Source organism: Anopheles funestus, chromosome 2RL (genome assembly GCF_943734845.2).
Source record: "Anopheles funestus chromosome 2RL, idAnoFuneDA-416_04, whole genome shotgun sequence".
NCBI classification, from domain to species: Eukaryota; Metazoa; Arthropoda; class Insecta; order Diptera; family Culicidae; genus Anopheles; species Anopheles funestus.
Window position 1 is genome coordinate 13,135,151 of NC_064598.1, and position 14,032 is coordinate 13,149,182.

General features: G+C 40.2%; 2 protein-coding genes across 8 annotated transcripts in view; one reads left to right on the forward strand and one right to left on the reverse strand.

The window, feature by feature from the left end:
* LOC125765000 (angiopoietin-2-like) overlaps window positions 1-14,032 on the reverse strand; it is a 201,689-nt gene that overhangs the window by 76,956 nt on the left and 110,701 nt on the right. The window lies entirely within an intron of this gene.
* Window positions 1-14,032, forward strand: part of LOC125765025 (gonadotropin-releasing hormone receptor) — a 39,436-nt gene that overhangs the window by 8,814 nt on the left and 16,590 nt on the right. For both annotated transcript variants that reach the window (XM_049429868.1, XM_049429869.1), the window contains exon 2: window positions 9,764-10,664. In XM_049429868.1, the coding sequence (XP_049285825.1) occupies window positions 9,792-10,664 (873 nt within the window). In that variant the 5' untranslated portion in view covers window positions 9,764-9,791. The remainder of the gene's footprint in view (window positions 1-9,763; window positions 10,665-14,032) is intronic.

The following is a 14,032-nucleotide window of genomic DNA, read 5'->3' on the forward strand; positions in this document are numbered from 1 at the left end:
ATGATGAGCACAAGAGAAAAAAAAACAGCAAGAAAACAATGGCAACAGTAGGGGGCGAAACAGAAGAGGCCCATCCTTCGTCTCATCCGGAACATCAACGGCTCGTGAATAGTTAGGCGGTCAGGTTCTACCTTGTTTTGCTGTCTACCGATTCGTAATACGTGTAAATATTCAGCAGTATCAATTGGCCCGTTTGGCATGGCAAATCCTGCATGTTGAGAAGTTGTCTGCATGTGTTCCTCGTTCCATTCGATAAGGAGGAGGCTAGTACGTTTTGCATAAAATTTCCATTAGGTTTGTGGTTGTTGTTTCTAACTTTATCTCATCAAAAAGTTGCGCCAGAAAGTTACTGATTTATATTGCCTGCTTTATTTCGTTTTTGTCTACCCAAAAATAGTAGTAATCAAAATTGAATTTAATTCAAGGAGAAGAATTTTCCTGAAAATTACAATGGTGCAATTGTTGTAGGGCATCCGTCATACGGCTTGTATCATAATGAACCTCATAATCTCCTATTGACATTTAATGGCCCTTTGTAAGGCGGAAGAATACGGATCCCATACAAGTGAAGTCTTTAAAGCTGAAAGCTCCGAGAAAATCATGTAAACATGTTTATTTCCTTTTGGCATTTCCCACAAAAATTCATTCAGCGTAACGTTACTGACGTCAATTTTTCGATTTTATTTTTCTGGCATTTTTTTATGCAATTTATCAACACAACTTTCTATATCGTTTTTCCAATTCCTTACACTGAAACAATGTTGCCTACGTTGTGTGGACGCACTCGTTTGACAGTTATGGGCTATGATTTATTGACAGAAATGTTTCGGGTTTTTTTCTGCACATGCTCTCGAATTACGCACGGTTTGAATAGGCATTATTTATGGCCATTACTTTAGTTTCCAACCCAACCCATCTTGGTGGTCCAACGATACGAGCAAGTGGAAGTTAGTGAAGTGTGCAACAAGGACCAAAAAAAAAAATTGCATTTTATATTACATGTCTTTCATTACAAGAATATCAATTTGTAGCTGATTAAAAAACACCATCAGAATACACAAGATCTTACCCGGAACAGATTGCTTCACTCGGTACCATATTGGTACAGATTTCACTTTCACTGTCACAGTGTGTCCACTAGCCGCTGACTAGCAAAACTCTTATTAGATGGGAGACGAATAGAAAATTGCCGACGTGCCAGGAACCACAAAAAGCCATCATAGTATCATGGAAGAAAAAAAATCAATCTAGCTTACCACACAAACACGCAGCTACGTCGGACGTGCCCTACGAGACCGAGTGCTTCACTACACCAAATGGTTCGCCAAAATCTGACACACATGTGACAGATCATCTATCATCAATGCCACTCATCACAAAACCGATAGGCCCTGATTGTACGCGCCCGGCGCTATGCAAGCCCATTGCTGGAACCACTTTGCACGTTTTGTCAGCTTGTATGAGCAAATATTGATAACAACAGCGTGTACGTGCGTGCGGTTTTGTTGGGTGATCCGAGACGAGCCGACGCAACGAAACATGGCCACCCAGTACATGTGTGTTTGTTTGTATGCTCAATTTAACCAGACAATACGCAAAGCCATACCACGCACGTACGGAACAGGTACGGAAGATTTTGCCCATGCCACTCTCCGAACTCCAAACTCTTCCGAGGGCGGTGGAGGTTTTTGGTGGGATGCCCAGGGGATTGGATCGGTTTGGTAAAGGTGAGAAGAAGTCCAATTGTGTTGTATAACGTACGAATAAATGCGTGTACATTCTACCCCAGCGTCGCATCAACATGACCCTGCTCAAGCGCAATCGATCGTGACAGGCGCTGTACTAAAGGCTAAATTTGCCAAACGAAGCTATCCAAAATATTGAATTTAACCACCTACCCGCATCGGAGTGTTCTTGGGAAAGGGAGTTTTTTATATCTGTTACTGTTGCATTTAGAATCGGATAAAATCGTAGCAGTGAAGCGTGGCGTCTGATAGATAAGAAGCTGGTAAGTAATGTTTGGTGTGTGGAGTGGAGCAAACTCGAAGCTGAAAAATGTACGGAAATGTAGCAAATTTAAAAATAAAACCACAACCACAATAATAGATTTCCGGGTGTTTTTTGAAAAGAAGTAACCAAGCATAATTTCACGTGGTAATAAATTTGCATGAAATTGGCAATCCAAGATCGACGGCGATTTCTATCAGATATCTCGTCACGAGTTACAAATATTCCAACGATAACATTATAAATATTCAAAGATCAAAATATTCGACGCATTTAAGCCGCAACGCCATACGTGGTGACCTTGAGGGAATTTACTTCAAGATATTCGGCAACATAATTTTAGGGAAATCTAATAGAATCTTATAAAAACAAAACCTCAAAATACGCGTACTCAAACATTCAGGAGTTCACTATTTGTTTCTACCACCAACATGAAAATTCGCTGAAAACAATATCAAAGAAATCGAGAAACTATTTTTATAAACTCTTGTTATGTTTTTTCTTGGAGCTTTTATTGAGTATATGTTGCTTTGATCGGGGGCGGCCCGATGGTGCATGTGATAAACGGCGCCAGTCCACACGGCCGGACCGGGTTCAAATCCCATCCGGACCGTCCCCCCGTAGCAAGGACTGACTATCCGGCTACGTGGTAAAATAAGTCTAGTAAGCCAGAAATGGCCGGCGTGACCTGTAAGGTCGTTAAAAGCCAAGAAGAGAGAGATGTTGCTTTGAAAAATCGTAAGACAAAAACTTCCATTCCGATGATTTCTGTCGTCGATCTGAACGTAATTAAGTGCTTTATACGAAGCCAACAAAACCCACCAACGTATCCTTGGTTCGTGGTAGAGGAAAATGAAGATGAGAAAATGATTGTTGGGTCACTTTTACGCAAAAGCATACGAGTTCGTTCTGTTAATTGAAATGCTAATCATATATGGGCGTAAAATCACTCGTGCGTAGATAGGGATACTCGTGCTTTTTGTGCGTCCTTTTACCACGAGGGAAAAAATAGCTTTTTCTACTCAGTTTGGGATGGCTTAGCATTTGTGTGAGTCGCATTCATTGAGTCGATTGTTATTGATGTTTTACCCTTTTAAGGGTTAATTATTTAGGGGGGAAAATGCATATTCGTACTTGGCAAAGAACTTGAAAGAGATTGAGGTATAAAATATTTCGATATTATTCTCATTATGTGAAGCTTTTGACCCAGAACAGTTCAATGTTATGCTTATCTTAGCTAAAAATACACTACTCAAATATTTCACCAACAGGATGGGATTTTCCCCTGAAATTTACGAGTTTTTGTATTGAGACTATGAACGTAAGCGAGCGTTTATTGCATTAATTGCAACTGTCAGACGTAATCAAGTCTTTCGTTCACGCTAATGTTCTCGAAGCACATCGTGCCGGCACAACATCAGCTTATGTGCTCATTATTAAATTATAAAGTAGCGACCTGAGAGAAGGCGACCTAAGCTTTTTGTCTGACCTGTTTACAGCCACTATTTTCATACACAAAACCACAAACCTGCTAATGGCTTCCCATGGTACCGGCCTGGACATGTCTACAAGATGAAGAGATTTCGTTAATTGCCCTTTTTTTGTTTTTGCTTTTTTTCCTCTTCTCATTTCAGTAAATGTTTTTTTTATATTGTCTTTTTTGTGCTTTGTTTTTTTTTGTTTAGGCTGTACGAAAAAAGTAAACTCCAAACTTGTCTTCTATTGTACCATTACACGCATGATCGGCTGGAAGGCTAGAATGAAAACGTTGACCTCGTGTAGAAATTCGTTCCCTACCACACTCTCCTGTGGGAATATGGTTTGAAATCAAATCACAGCCAAAGATTTCTCGAGACTTTCTTCATCTTCATTCAAGCAGAACTATTTTGGGCACGATGTCGTATAGTAGAAAACATTAAGCAAATTAAACACACTCTGAGGAAGTCCCTACACAAATCAAGCTTTTAACTACAACCACAAGCACCGCAATCAGAGTGTAATGTAATGAACAGTACTAAAACTTTTCTACTCTTAAAATGTGTTTTTATCTTTTTTCCATTGCATTACACACACACAAAACGATCCCAAAACACGACATTCAAATGGACCATTAAGGTTGCAACCATTTATGCTACACATCAAATTGTGTCTCTTCCAGCTGACTGAAACCTCTGCTCTCGTCTGCTCCAGGTCAGGTTTGGCAGGTTCTCACACAAAGCATGGAAAAAGGCACCGACAAAAAGAAGCATAACATTTGATGCGCGTTGTTGTATTTTGTTGACAAATGAAGAAAAGCGATCGTTACCTTCAGGTGTACCTTCGAGCTGCTCCCGGTAGTGTGCGGTATTTCTGCCATGGTTTTCATGAACCTCTATGCCCATTATTTGTAGGCAAAGTGGAGAATTCGTAGAATCAATTAATTGCTGTGACACGACATTGCTCTACCACCCGGTTGGACAGTGTGCTGACATTTCGCCCCGAAGGTATTTGGCCGCAAGAAGTATAAAAAAATGGAGATGCTCACCAGATCTGTTCCGTTGCCCGTAGTTTATTTTTGAACCTAACCGAAATGAGGTTATGGCAGGTTTTTATCTAGATATGCGATAAACTCGCAGTGGCTTAACGGTACTAAGTTAGACAATGAAATGGTTTTGGGATAAGGGTTTTCTGATGATATCAAGATTGTACCCGCGTATAGATATTGAGCTTAAGATTTCGTCTTGCTCCAAGCCAGAACAATTCTTTATGGTAAAAGTATTTTTCTGGCTAGAGTTAATAATGAAGTTTGGGAGAATTTAAATATTTTGACCAAACTCATCATTTCTTCATTTCCCTGTACTAAAGCTCTTTCCCAGGGAATTGGTATAGCGGTGGCAAAAAAAAACATTCAAACATTATTTTAATAAGACTTGATGAAAAGTTTCATAAGTAGCAAAACATTGGTTCAACATTGTAACAATCTCAAATGGAGACAGTTTCCGCGAGACCCAGAGCATCATCACATTATCCAATTACGGACACTTTCTTGAAGCGGAGCAATGACGCTGCTATTCAAGCAACGTGTGTCTGGATGTCCTGTGTCCGATATTGTCCCATGTGTATTGTTTTGCTCAGACATTACGTCCACCTTCGGCAACTTGGCGAACCGCCGGACAGCACCTTTCATCGTTTGCGGATCTAATCCAATCAACTCGAAAGTCTCCACGAACTTCGTCCACACTGCCAACCGTCAGCCCGAGTCAGGTGTAATTGAATTACATTGAAATGTGTATTTCCTTTTCTGTGTCTAGTGATCCGTACAGCATCCGAGATAGAGAGAGAGAGAGAGAGAGAGAGAGAGAAAGAGAGTAGAACAAAAAATTGTACTTCAGGTCAGCGGTAAACGATAGGTCATCATCGACTGGATCGTTTCATGTTTCATACGCCGGCACAACCGCCGGAAACTTTGGCGGTGTCGGTGTCTCTGGTGCGGAAAAATGTACTTTCAAACAAACGCCACACACCATTACTGTGCGTGATGTGTCAGAAAAATCGTATCCACAAATAACTCTGCGTGCCATTGGGAGTAATCACGTACGACATGGAATATGTTGGCTTCTTGGAAAAATACTCACTCATGGGCCTGTCCACCGGATAACTGTGCTGTGCTTTAGGAAGCGTGCAGTTTAATATAGAAAAATTATCACATTATGTTTTGTTCTTTGTTTTGTTGAGACAAGACAGGCCAGGGTGCATCGGTGAGGAAAGTTTCTTCAACATTGGCGGCGAACTGTCTAAATTAGTTATGCTGGAATTGAAATCAGAAGAAAAAAAAATCTTGTATCTGAGCAAAACTTTGCACCACACACAAGTATTATGCTGATAGATGGAGCCATAAGTTCTGACACCGACAAAACAAGCTTCCCTTTTTTTCACCCTTCGCTTGTTGGATTCGAGTGAAGGAGGGAACATTTGTTTCAACTTTTCTCGCACATTGCCCATGGTGCCGCGGTAAGATCCCACCATACCATTGACGTTTACGCGGCCACAGTCGACCGTTAAAAGTGCCAACATGATAAACGTTCCACAGGGTGTACTAATTTATTGAAGAACGTTGGTTGTTTATCACCGCGAGAGCATTATGGATCTTTATGGTGTTTGCTGTGGGACGTTGACCACTTCCAATGGCTTGTGGGATAAAAACACACATCCCAAGAATACAGCGACTGTATTAGTTTGTTGTTAGCGTGTATCTACAGGATACGCGTTACAACATAACATGAAAAAAAAAGTCAATGGTCGTTTCCGGAGGCACGTTGGATGATCGATATGGGCCTGTGTATGCAATATAGATCTTCTGGTCCACATTTAGCTGACTTACTTTTCAAATCTCTACACGAGTTTTAACATTTCCCTGGAGACGTATGAAAAACCTAGTTTTGATACCCGTCAGGCGAAAAGAAACACACAAAAAACACTCGGAAGTCATTGGCCGAGGGTGTTCCAAAACACCAAACAAAACCATGGTGAAGATGGTATATTATGCTAGAGATGTGCAAAGTAAAGATGTGCAGAGTGAGTAAGAGTGAGATAGTGAGCTGAACCGTTGTATTAAACGAGTTTCGTTCACTCACCACGAGGAGTTTAGCGACTCTTTTTTCACTTACTCACTCATGAGTGTAAGCATGTAGCCGTGGTGAGTCGAGTTGCAAAAAGAGTAAATACGTGAATTGAAACGAAAATGTGCATTTTTTATTATTTTTCACTCTTTTTTCAATTTAAAACATTATTTGAGTGAACAGAAACTTATTGCAACCAATTGGCATTAAAATAAATCAATTTAATTTTTTTTACAAAATTTCTCAAAAAAATGGCAAGGGGTAAGCCTTATGAAATTTTCGAGTTGAAATTTTTTTTCTGATTTTTTATTCTTTTTTTTAATTTAAAGCACTATTTAAGTGAAAAGAAACTTATTGCAACAAATTCCCATTAAAATATATCACATTTATAAATTTTGCTACATTGGTGAAAAATGAGGAAAATTTTACATGTTCTCAAACAGGGTAAGGAACTTGGTTCCTCGAATAACTTTTGGCACAGACATCTGAGGACATGGCCGTCCAAGAAGAAAATGTAGCCATTGTTGCCATCTATCGACCACAGGTTAAAGATTGGCGATCTGTTGGATACCGACCGAGTTATAGGCAAAATTTGGTGCAAAAATGAGGAAAATTTTACATTTTCTCAAACAGGGTAAGGAACTTGGTTCCTCGAATAACTTCTGGCACAGACATCTGAGGGCATGGCCGTCCAAGAAGAAAATGTAGCCATTGTTGCCATCTATCGACCACAGGTTAAAGATTGGCGATCCGTTGGATACCTACCAAGTTATAGGCAAAACTTGGTGCAAAAATGAGGAAAATTTTACATTTTCTCAAACAGGGTAAGGAACTTGGTTCCTCGAATAACTTCTGGCACAGACATCTGAGGACATGGCCGTCCAAGAAGAAAATGTAGCCATTGTTGCCATCTATCGACCACAGGTTAAAGATTGGCGATCCGTTGGATACCGACCGAGTTATAGGCAAAACTTGGTGCAAAAATGAGGAAAATTTTCATTTTTTATTCATTTTTTTGATTTTTTCATTATTTTTCACTCTTTTTTTTATTTAAAACATTATTTGAGTGAAAAGTAACTCATTGCAACCAATTGGCATCAAAATAAAACAATTTAATTTTTTTTGCAAAATTTCCCAAAAAAATCGTAAGGGGTAAGCCTTATGAAATTTTCGAGTTGAAATTTTTTTAAAATTTTTTTAAAATTTTTTATTCTTTCTTTAATTTAAAACATTATTTGATCGAAAAGAAACTTATTGCAACAAATTCGCATAAAAATATATCTCATTTATAAATGTTGTTAAATTACTCAAAAATGAGGAAAATTTTTAATTTTCTCAAACAGGGTATGGCACATGGTTTCTCGAATAACTTCTGACACAGACATCTGAGGGCATGGCCGTCCAAGAAGAAAATGTAGCCATTGATGCCATCTATCGACCACAGGTTAAAGATTGGCGATCCGTTGGATACCGACCGAGTTATAGGCAAAACTTGGTGCAAAAATGAGCCTTATGAAATTTTCAAATTTTTATAATTGTTTGATTTTTTCTATTTTTTTATTCTTTTTTCAATTTAAAACATTAGTTGAGTGAAAAGAAACTTATTTCAACCAATTGGCATTAAAATAAATCAATTTATAAAATTTTGCAAAATTGCTGAAAATTTCAAATTTGAAAATTTCTTTTCAACTCACGTATTTACTTTATTTGCAAATGCACTCACCATGGCTACATGCTTACACTCATGAGTGAGTAAAATGACCGAACTTTAACTTACTCCTAATATCGACTCCTAATATCGACTCTTTCATTCTAAGTTGATTCCCTAAAAAGAGCTGTTATTCTCTTCTCTACATTATGCGCCATCGTAAGGGATCATTCATTTATTACGTAACATTGTTGGGGTAGTTAGGGTGAGGATGTAAAGGGGAAAGTGGGACGATGAATGGTTTAAATTTGTGTTCCGTACCTTAAAATAAGATACTTTTCTGGTTTTCTGGATTTTTAATGCATTTCAGCTATGGAACACGTGATCGATAGTATGAGTTAGAAGGATGGAAAGTAAAGCATTGTTCATCTCTTTGCCATCGTAAATGTCCCCATGATCGTCCGGTAAAAGCCTCCAGAATCGATTCTTCGACACCAAGAGAACATCCACTGAGGAGGTCACACTCACGTCTATCCTCTAGCCGCCATTCGAGTACATCGTAAAGTTTGATTATCATTCGAGATGTTTTTTCAATCCATTCGACCGATATCAAAGTTTCACGAATTACTATCAATGAGGACATGCGGAAAAGAAACCAGCAATAAACTGCCGAGCGTCAGGTTTTATTATCTCTTTACGGGATGCTCTGTTATTTCAAATGATTAAACTGAAGTAAAGTATTTTTGAAGGGAAAGTGTCAACAATTCACAATTGTTGCTTTACGCAATACTTGAATCATCCCCTAACATAATTTTCACAGGCCTATATTATTATGAGATGTGACCAATTCCACCGCTCTGCAGTCACATATTTGTAATTTATTTTATTTTTATGTTGTACCTAACTCAATGCTGCGGTTCCGGTATTTACGGTACCGGATAAAATTCCAAATGCTTCAAACTGAGCCGAAATAATACCCCAGAGTCAAGTTATCTCTGCTAACAGCAACAATTTATTCGTTAGCTGAAACCTAACAATATCCACCGGCGCATGGAATGTTTAGTATTTTTCACCGTTGTCCGTTGTCCGTTGTTTTGTTTTTGGACTCTAAAATTTCAAATTTGCGTACCATTTCATGCGCGTTTGATTCCCAAAGCTGGTGACCGGAGTGGTGAGAAATCTTTGCGCAAAGCTGCAAATTCATTTCACGGAAGTTTGGAATGCGGTGAAATGTGCAAGTTGACAATTGTGTTGGAAATGTTCATTTCCACGCTGGGTTCAACTAAGACTGAAGTACAATTAATGAGAAACATTTCTCAGAATGCTGTGACCTCCCGCGAGAAATTAATAATCATAAATAAAACTGTAGGGACGATGTTTCGAACGAATGTTTAATATCTTTACAAATAATAATCTTAAGAAAACCTTGTAGATGCAAGTACCTTTAATATATACATCACCTTTACCTTAGAAAATCTCTAAATCTCTTTCTGTGTTCGCCTCGTTTCAGATTTCCTGACCGACCCGATAGCGGCAAAATGCCGCCATCGTTCAACCTCTCCGCGGCCACGACGTATGAGTTGTTCTCGGGAAATGTATCGTCATCGTTGGAAAATTACACCACCGCAATGGTGGAACAATTTCCATTTGAAGCACAACATTCACAAAGATCACTGCTGGCAAAAAACGCTTCGATTACTCTCGGACTGGGCGTTGGTAACGCTTTCCAACAGCTCAACACAACCGTTGCTAACCTAACCACGGGACACAACGATAGCCTCGCCAATCTGCTACTGCATCCCGGCATCCATCAACTGTCCAGCGGGCTGGTAACGCTTGTCGGGGACATCATGAGCCAGTCGGGTGATACCATTCTCTCGCGTGAGGAGTGTGACCGTCTTAACATTAGCTACGCGTTCGAGAACGGCAGCGCACTGGCAATACCGGGCCTAAATTGTTACGAACATGCACCCACCCTGTCCAAATCGGGCGTCATCCGGGTGATCGTACTGTCCGCGATGGCGATCGTTTCACTGCTCGGCAACGTTGCGACCATGTGGAACATTCAGAAGAACCGAAAATCGCGCCGCGTCACCCGCCACAACTGGAGCGCTATTTATTCGCTCATCTTTCACCTGTCGATAGCGGACGTGCTGGTGACGGGGTTTTGCCTGATCGGTGAGGCTGCCTGGTACTACACGGTGGACTGGGTTGCCGGCAATCTGTTCTGCAAGCTGTTCAAACTGTGCCAGATGTTCAGCCTATACCTGTCCACGTATGTGCTGGTGCTAGTCGGTGTCGATCGCTGGGTTGCGGTCAAATATCCCATGAAGTCGTTAAACACGGCGCGTCGTTGCCATCGCTTTCTGTTCGTAGCCTATCTGCTGTCCTTTCTGCTCAGCACACCACAGGTAAGCTAAGTGAAATAGTGTTGAATTTAACTTTTATTTAAAGTTCCTGCTGTACAAAAATCACACTAAAAACGTACCCAAAACTAAAGTTTTTGGTATTAAAGTTTCACATTCACTTGCTTCAGAAGCTATAAAAATAGAACTTCTAAAAATAAGTTAAAATAACACCCTTCTCATCCTTAGCGCAATTTAGCATTAAGGGTGAATGTTCACATTTGCTCGACAGATACCAACAACGAGCCCTTTTGTAACGATTCAAAAGAGGAAACCGTCATTAGGCAATGGTTTCTTGATAGTAGTTTGTTCCATTTCGCCGAATAATCAAACGACTCATCCGGACCCATCTTTAGTGGTGATCTTTTCGGGGGATTTGCAAACAAAACCATCACACCCCTTCCCCATGTCATTAAGCTCAATCACGTTGTTATGATTTTGGGGTTTATCGCCGAAACACTCAGCTACCATGCGAAGGTAGGGGATTCAAACAGTAGCAGCTGAACCATCGCCGTGCCGAACGAACTAACATCGTAAAAGGGCTCGGTGTATCTGCTTTAAGGTTTATAAATATGTAGCGTTTTGGTTCGTTAAAGTGCCGTTAAAAAACCCGTGAACTGGAGAATATATTCTAGTGAAATTAATTTTCCCTACACGTTAGCAGATAAGTAATTTGTACATTTTCATAAACCGTGCCTGCTCTGCTCTGCTTCCCACATAGCGTATCAATCGCGAGTTGCTTCAACCTCCGGCCGTGTGTTTATGTGCTGTTCACCTCATCGTCATTAGCGACGCCGGGGGAGAGTTTTGCATTTTATTACCCCAAATTTACACAGCCACACTCAAGGTTGAGTTTTTGGGGGGAAAAAAATAAATTCCCCCCTTACACACTTCTTGACGCGGCATGACTGATTGGGAGTAATTAATCTGCTTTCCGTTCACTGCAGAGTGTCAAATCCATCCCATCTATACGTCCACATGGAGAGAGCCCACCGAACGCCGAGATTATATGCTCAGCGGAGCTCATCGCGGTACGAAACAATTAATTGCCACCAGAACTAAAACACCAAGGTCAGCTTAGGTTTAAATTAATCCTTCAATTATTAGCGGATCAACTGAACCGCACCGTGCCAGTTGCGTTGCAGACCAAGGGGATGGAATTTGGCCCAACGAAAATCGCTGATATTGATGGCTAATTTGCCAGATTGGTGCATTTTATCATACCGCTACCGTATGGCAGGGGTATGGCAGATAAATGGTAGCAGTTTGTTGAGTGCATTAGCGGTCATGTGTTGTGGTGTGAGGTTGGCATTTAATTAGTTTGATTTGCTGTGAAGCTTTCCCGTTTACGGAGTTACAGATACGTAGCCAATGAACCAGCATGCCAATCAAACGGGTCATCAATATTTTCGTCTTGTAGGTGAATGGTTTCGGCATACATACTAGATATTTTTTTTATAAGAAATTGTTATAAAATGAATCAGAAATATTGTTGTTTTGCTATTGTTTTTTTGGGTGTGCACTACAGACCAGAAAGTACACTACTGTTCCGAGAGACGAAGTTCTAGATTAAATTTCTATTGAATAAAGGAGTTTAGCTGCTCAGCGCCTAAAGGTATGCAAATTCCGTACATTTAATGTTATTAGTTCATTTTGCACAGTTTTATAAGCTGTTCAACAACGAGTTCCTCTTGTTTTGAATGCCTAATCAGTTACGTTGTGAGCTGAAATATTCGTCTTAATCGCAGGTTAATATCGTCTAATTCTGATTCGCGAATGTGCAACCAATTGTGGATCATTGACAGTTGAATGACAGATGCACGATAGATCGTTATGCACCTGTATCTACATGAAACGAACGCTCACACACTATAAAGCATTGGGATGGTGTATGCCACCCCACGCCATTATTGATTTTCCAATAGAAAGCACCCATCGAGCCCCTCTGCGGGTGAGTAAGGCGTGAAAACAATATTTTTTTTTTTCATTTCCCACAACCTATTTCCCGAGTTAAGGTTAAACCAGACAAAGGTATTGTTACTGCCGGTGTGGAGTTGAGTCTAGCCACCGACTAAAAAGTAGTTCCCGGCCTTGGCTTTTGTAATGCAACGTGCAACCTGGTTGGAATCGGGTGGGGGATGGGGATGTTTGTTCATTTTATCGTTACTCGATCGAGTGTGCGTGCAGTTGCGTGTGGGAATCTGACCAAACGAGTCTGCTAATGGTCGCCCGAGAACATTGTTTTCGGAAGCTTGCATCGAAGCAATCGAACCGTCCGGTTGGTAATTGTGCACCGAGTCGAACATTATGCAGTTTGATTGCAATTGCACTCATCGTACAGTATGGACCCTTGTTGCCAACAAACCGATCCGCTGGTAAATGAATTTCGTAACAAACGTACACTCGTTCTAGTGTGTGGAGCTTTAGAAGAAATGGGAAAGCTTTGGAAGAAAGTGTGCACACATACACACACCAATCGTTCAGTACGATGATACTAGTAGTTTGGTTCGGAAAATGGAATGTATTTACCCGACTGTTTCGCATCAAGATCTGAAAAGCGAATTAAATCGAGACAATGGTCAACAAGTGTGTTACATCAACCATTCTTGTCGTAAATCCAACAGCTGCTGCTGAAGGTCGTTCGGATGAAGGAGACTCATTTTCCGCACTACTAGTGCAGATGCCTTGTACCGTTTGGTTGTTCTACTAATCAAGGATGTGCAATATTCATGCTTCTGTGCTGTGTGGTAGAAAGTAGAAAGCAAATGGAAGGATTGGCTATGAAACGCTTCCTCTATCACGAGCACAGTACGCTCGTTTGAACATTAAATCAAATTTCAAAACAAGTAAAGGTCAAAAGGTTTAACCAACTACAAGGGTGTAGAGGGACTGTAATCAACTGCAGCTGTGCTTTGCAAACGTTGGGCAGTTGGTATGCGAATTTTCATCCGCTCGACTAACTGACAACAAACACGTATTTATTTGTGGCCTGTGGTTTAAATTTATTTCTCCTATTGAAGTAAGGGCTTTTAGTATTTATTTTCAAGTTTTTTTATCTCTTTTTTCTGGTTTGGTAAGTTAAAGAGAAAAGTCTACGCTTCTATCTCTAATGCAGTGCACCTTAATCGAGTTCATAATAAGAGTATATTTTTACGACGAGCAACAAGTCCTGAACGATGGATGTGTAGGGAATAAGGAAACAAATCGAATTACATAAACCTTGTAAATACGTACACAACTTCCCTGTGCTAGAAGTGGACTGATAATGAACATCTAATACGATAAAAAAAATCATCTTTAAATTATAATTTAAGGTACGAACCAGTGTTTCGATCGCTAGACGCAAAAGAGAAGGAAGGAAAGCATCGATGCAC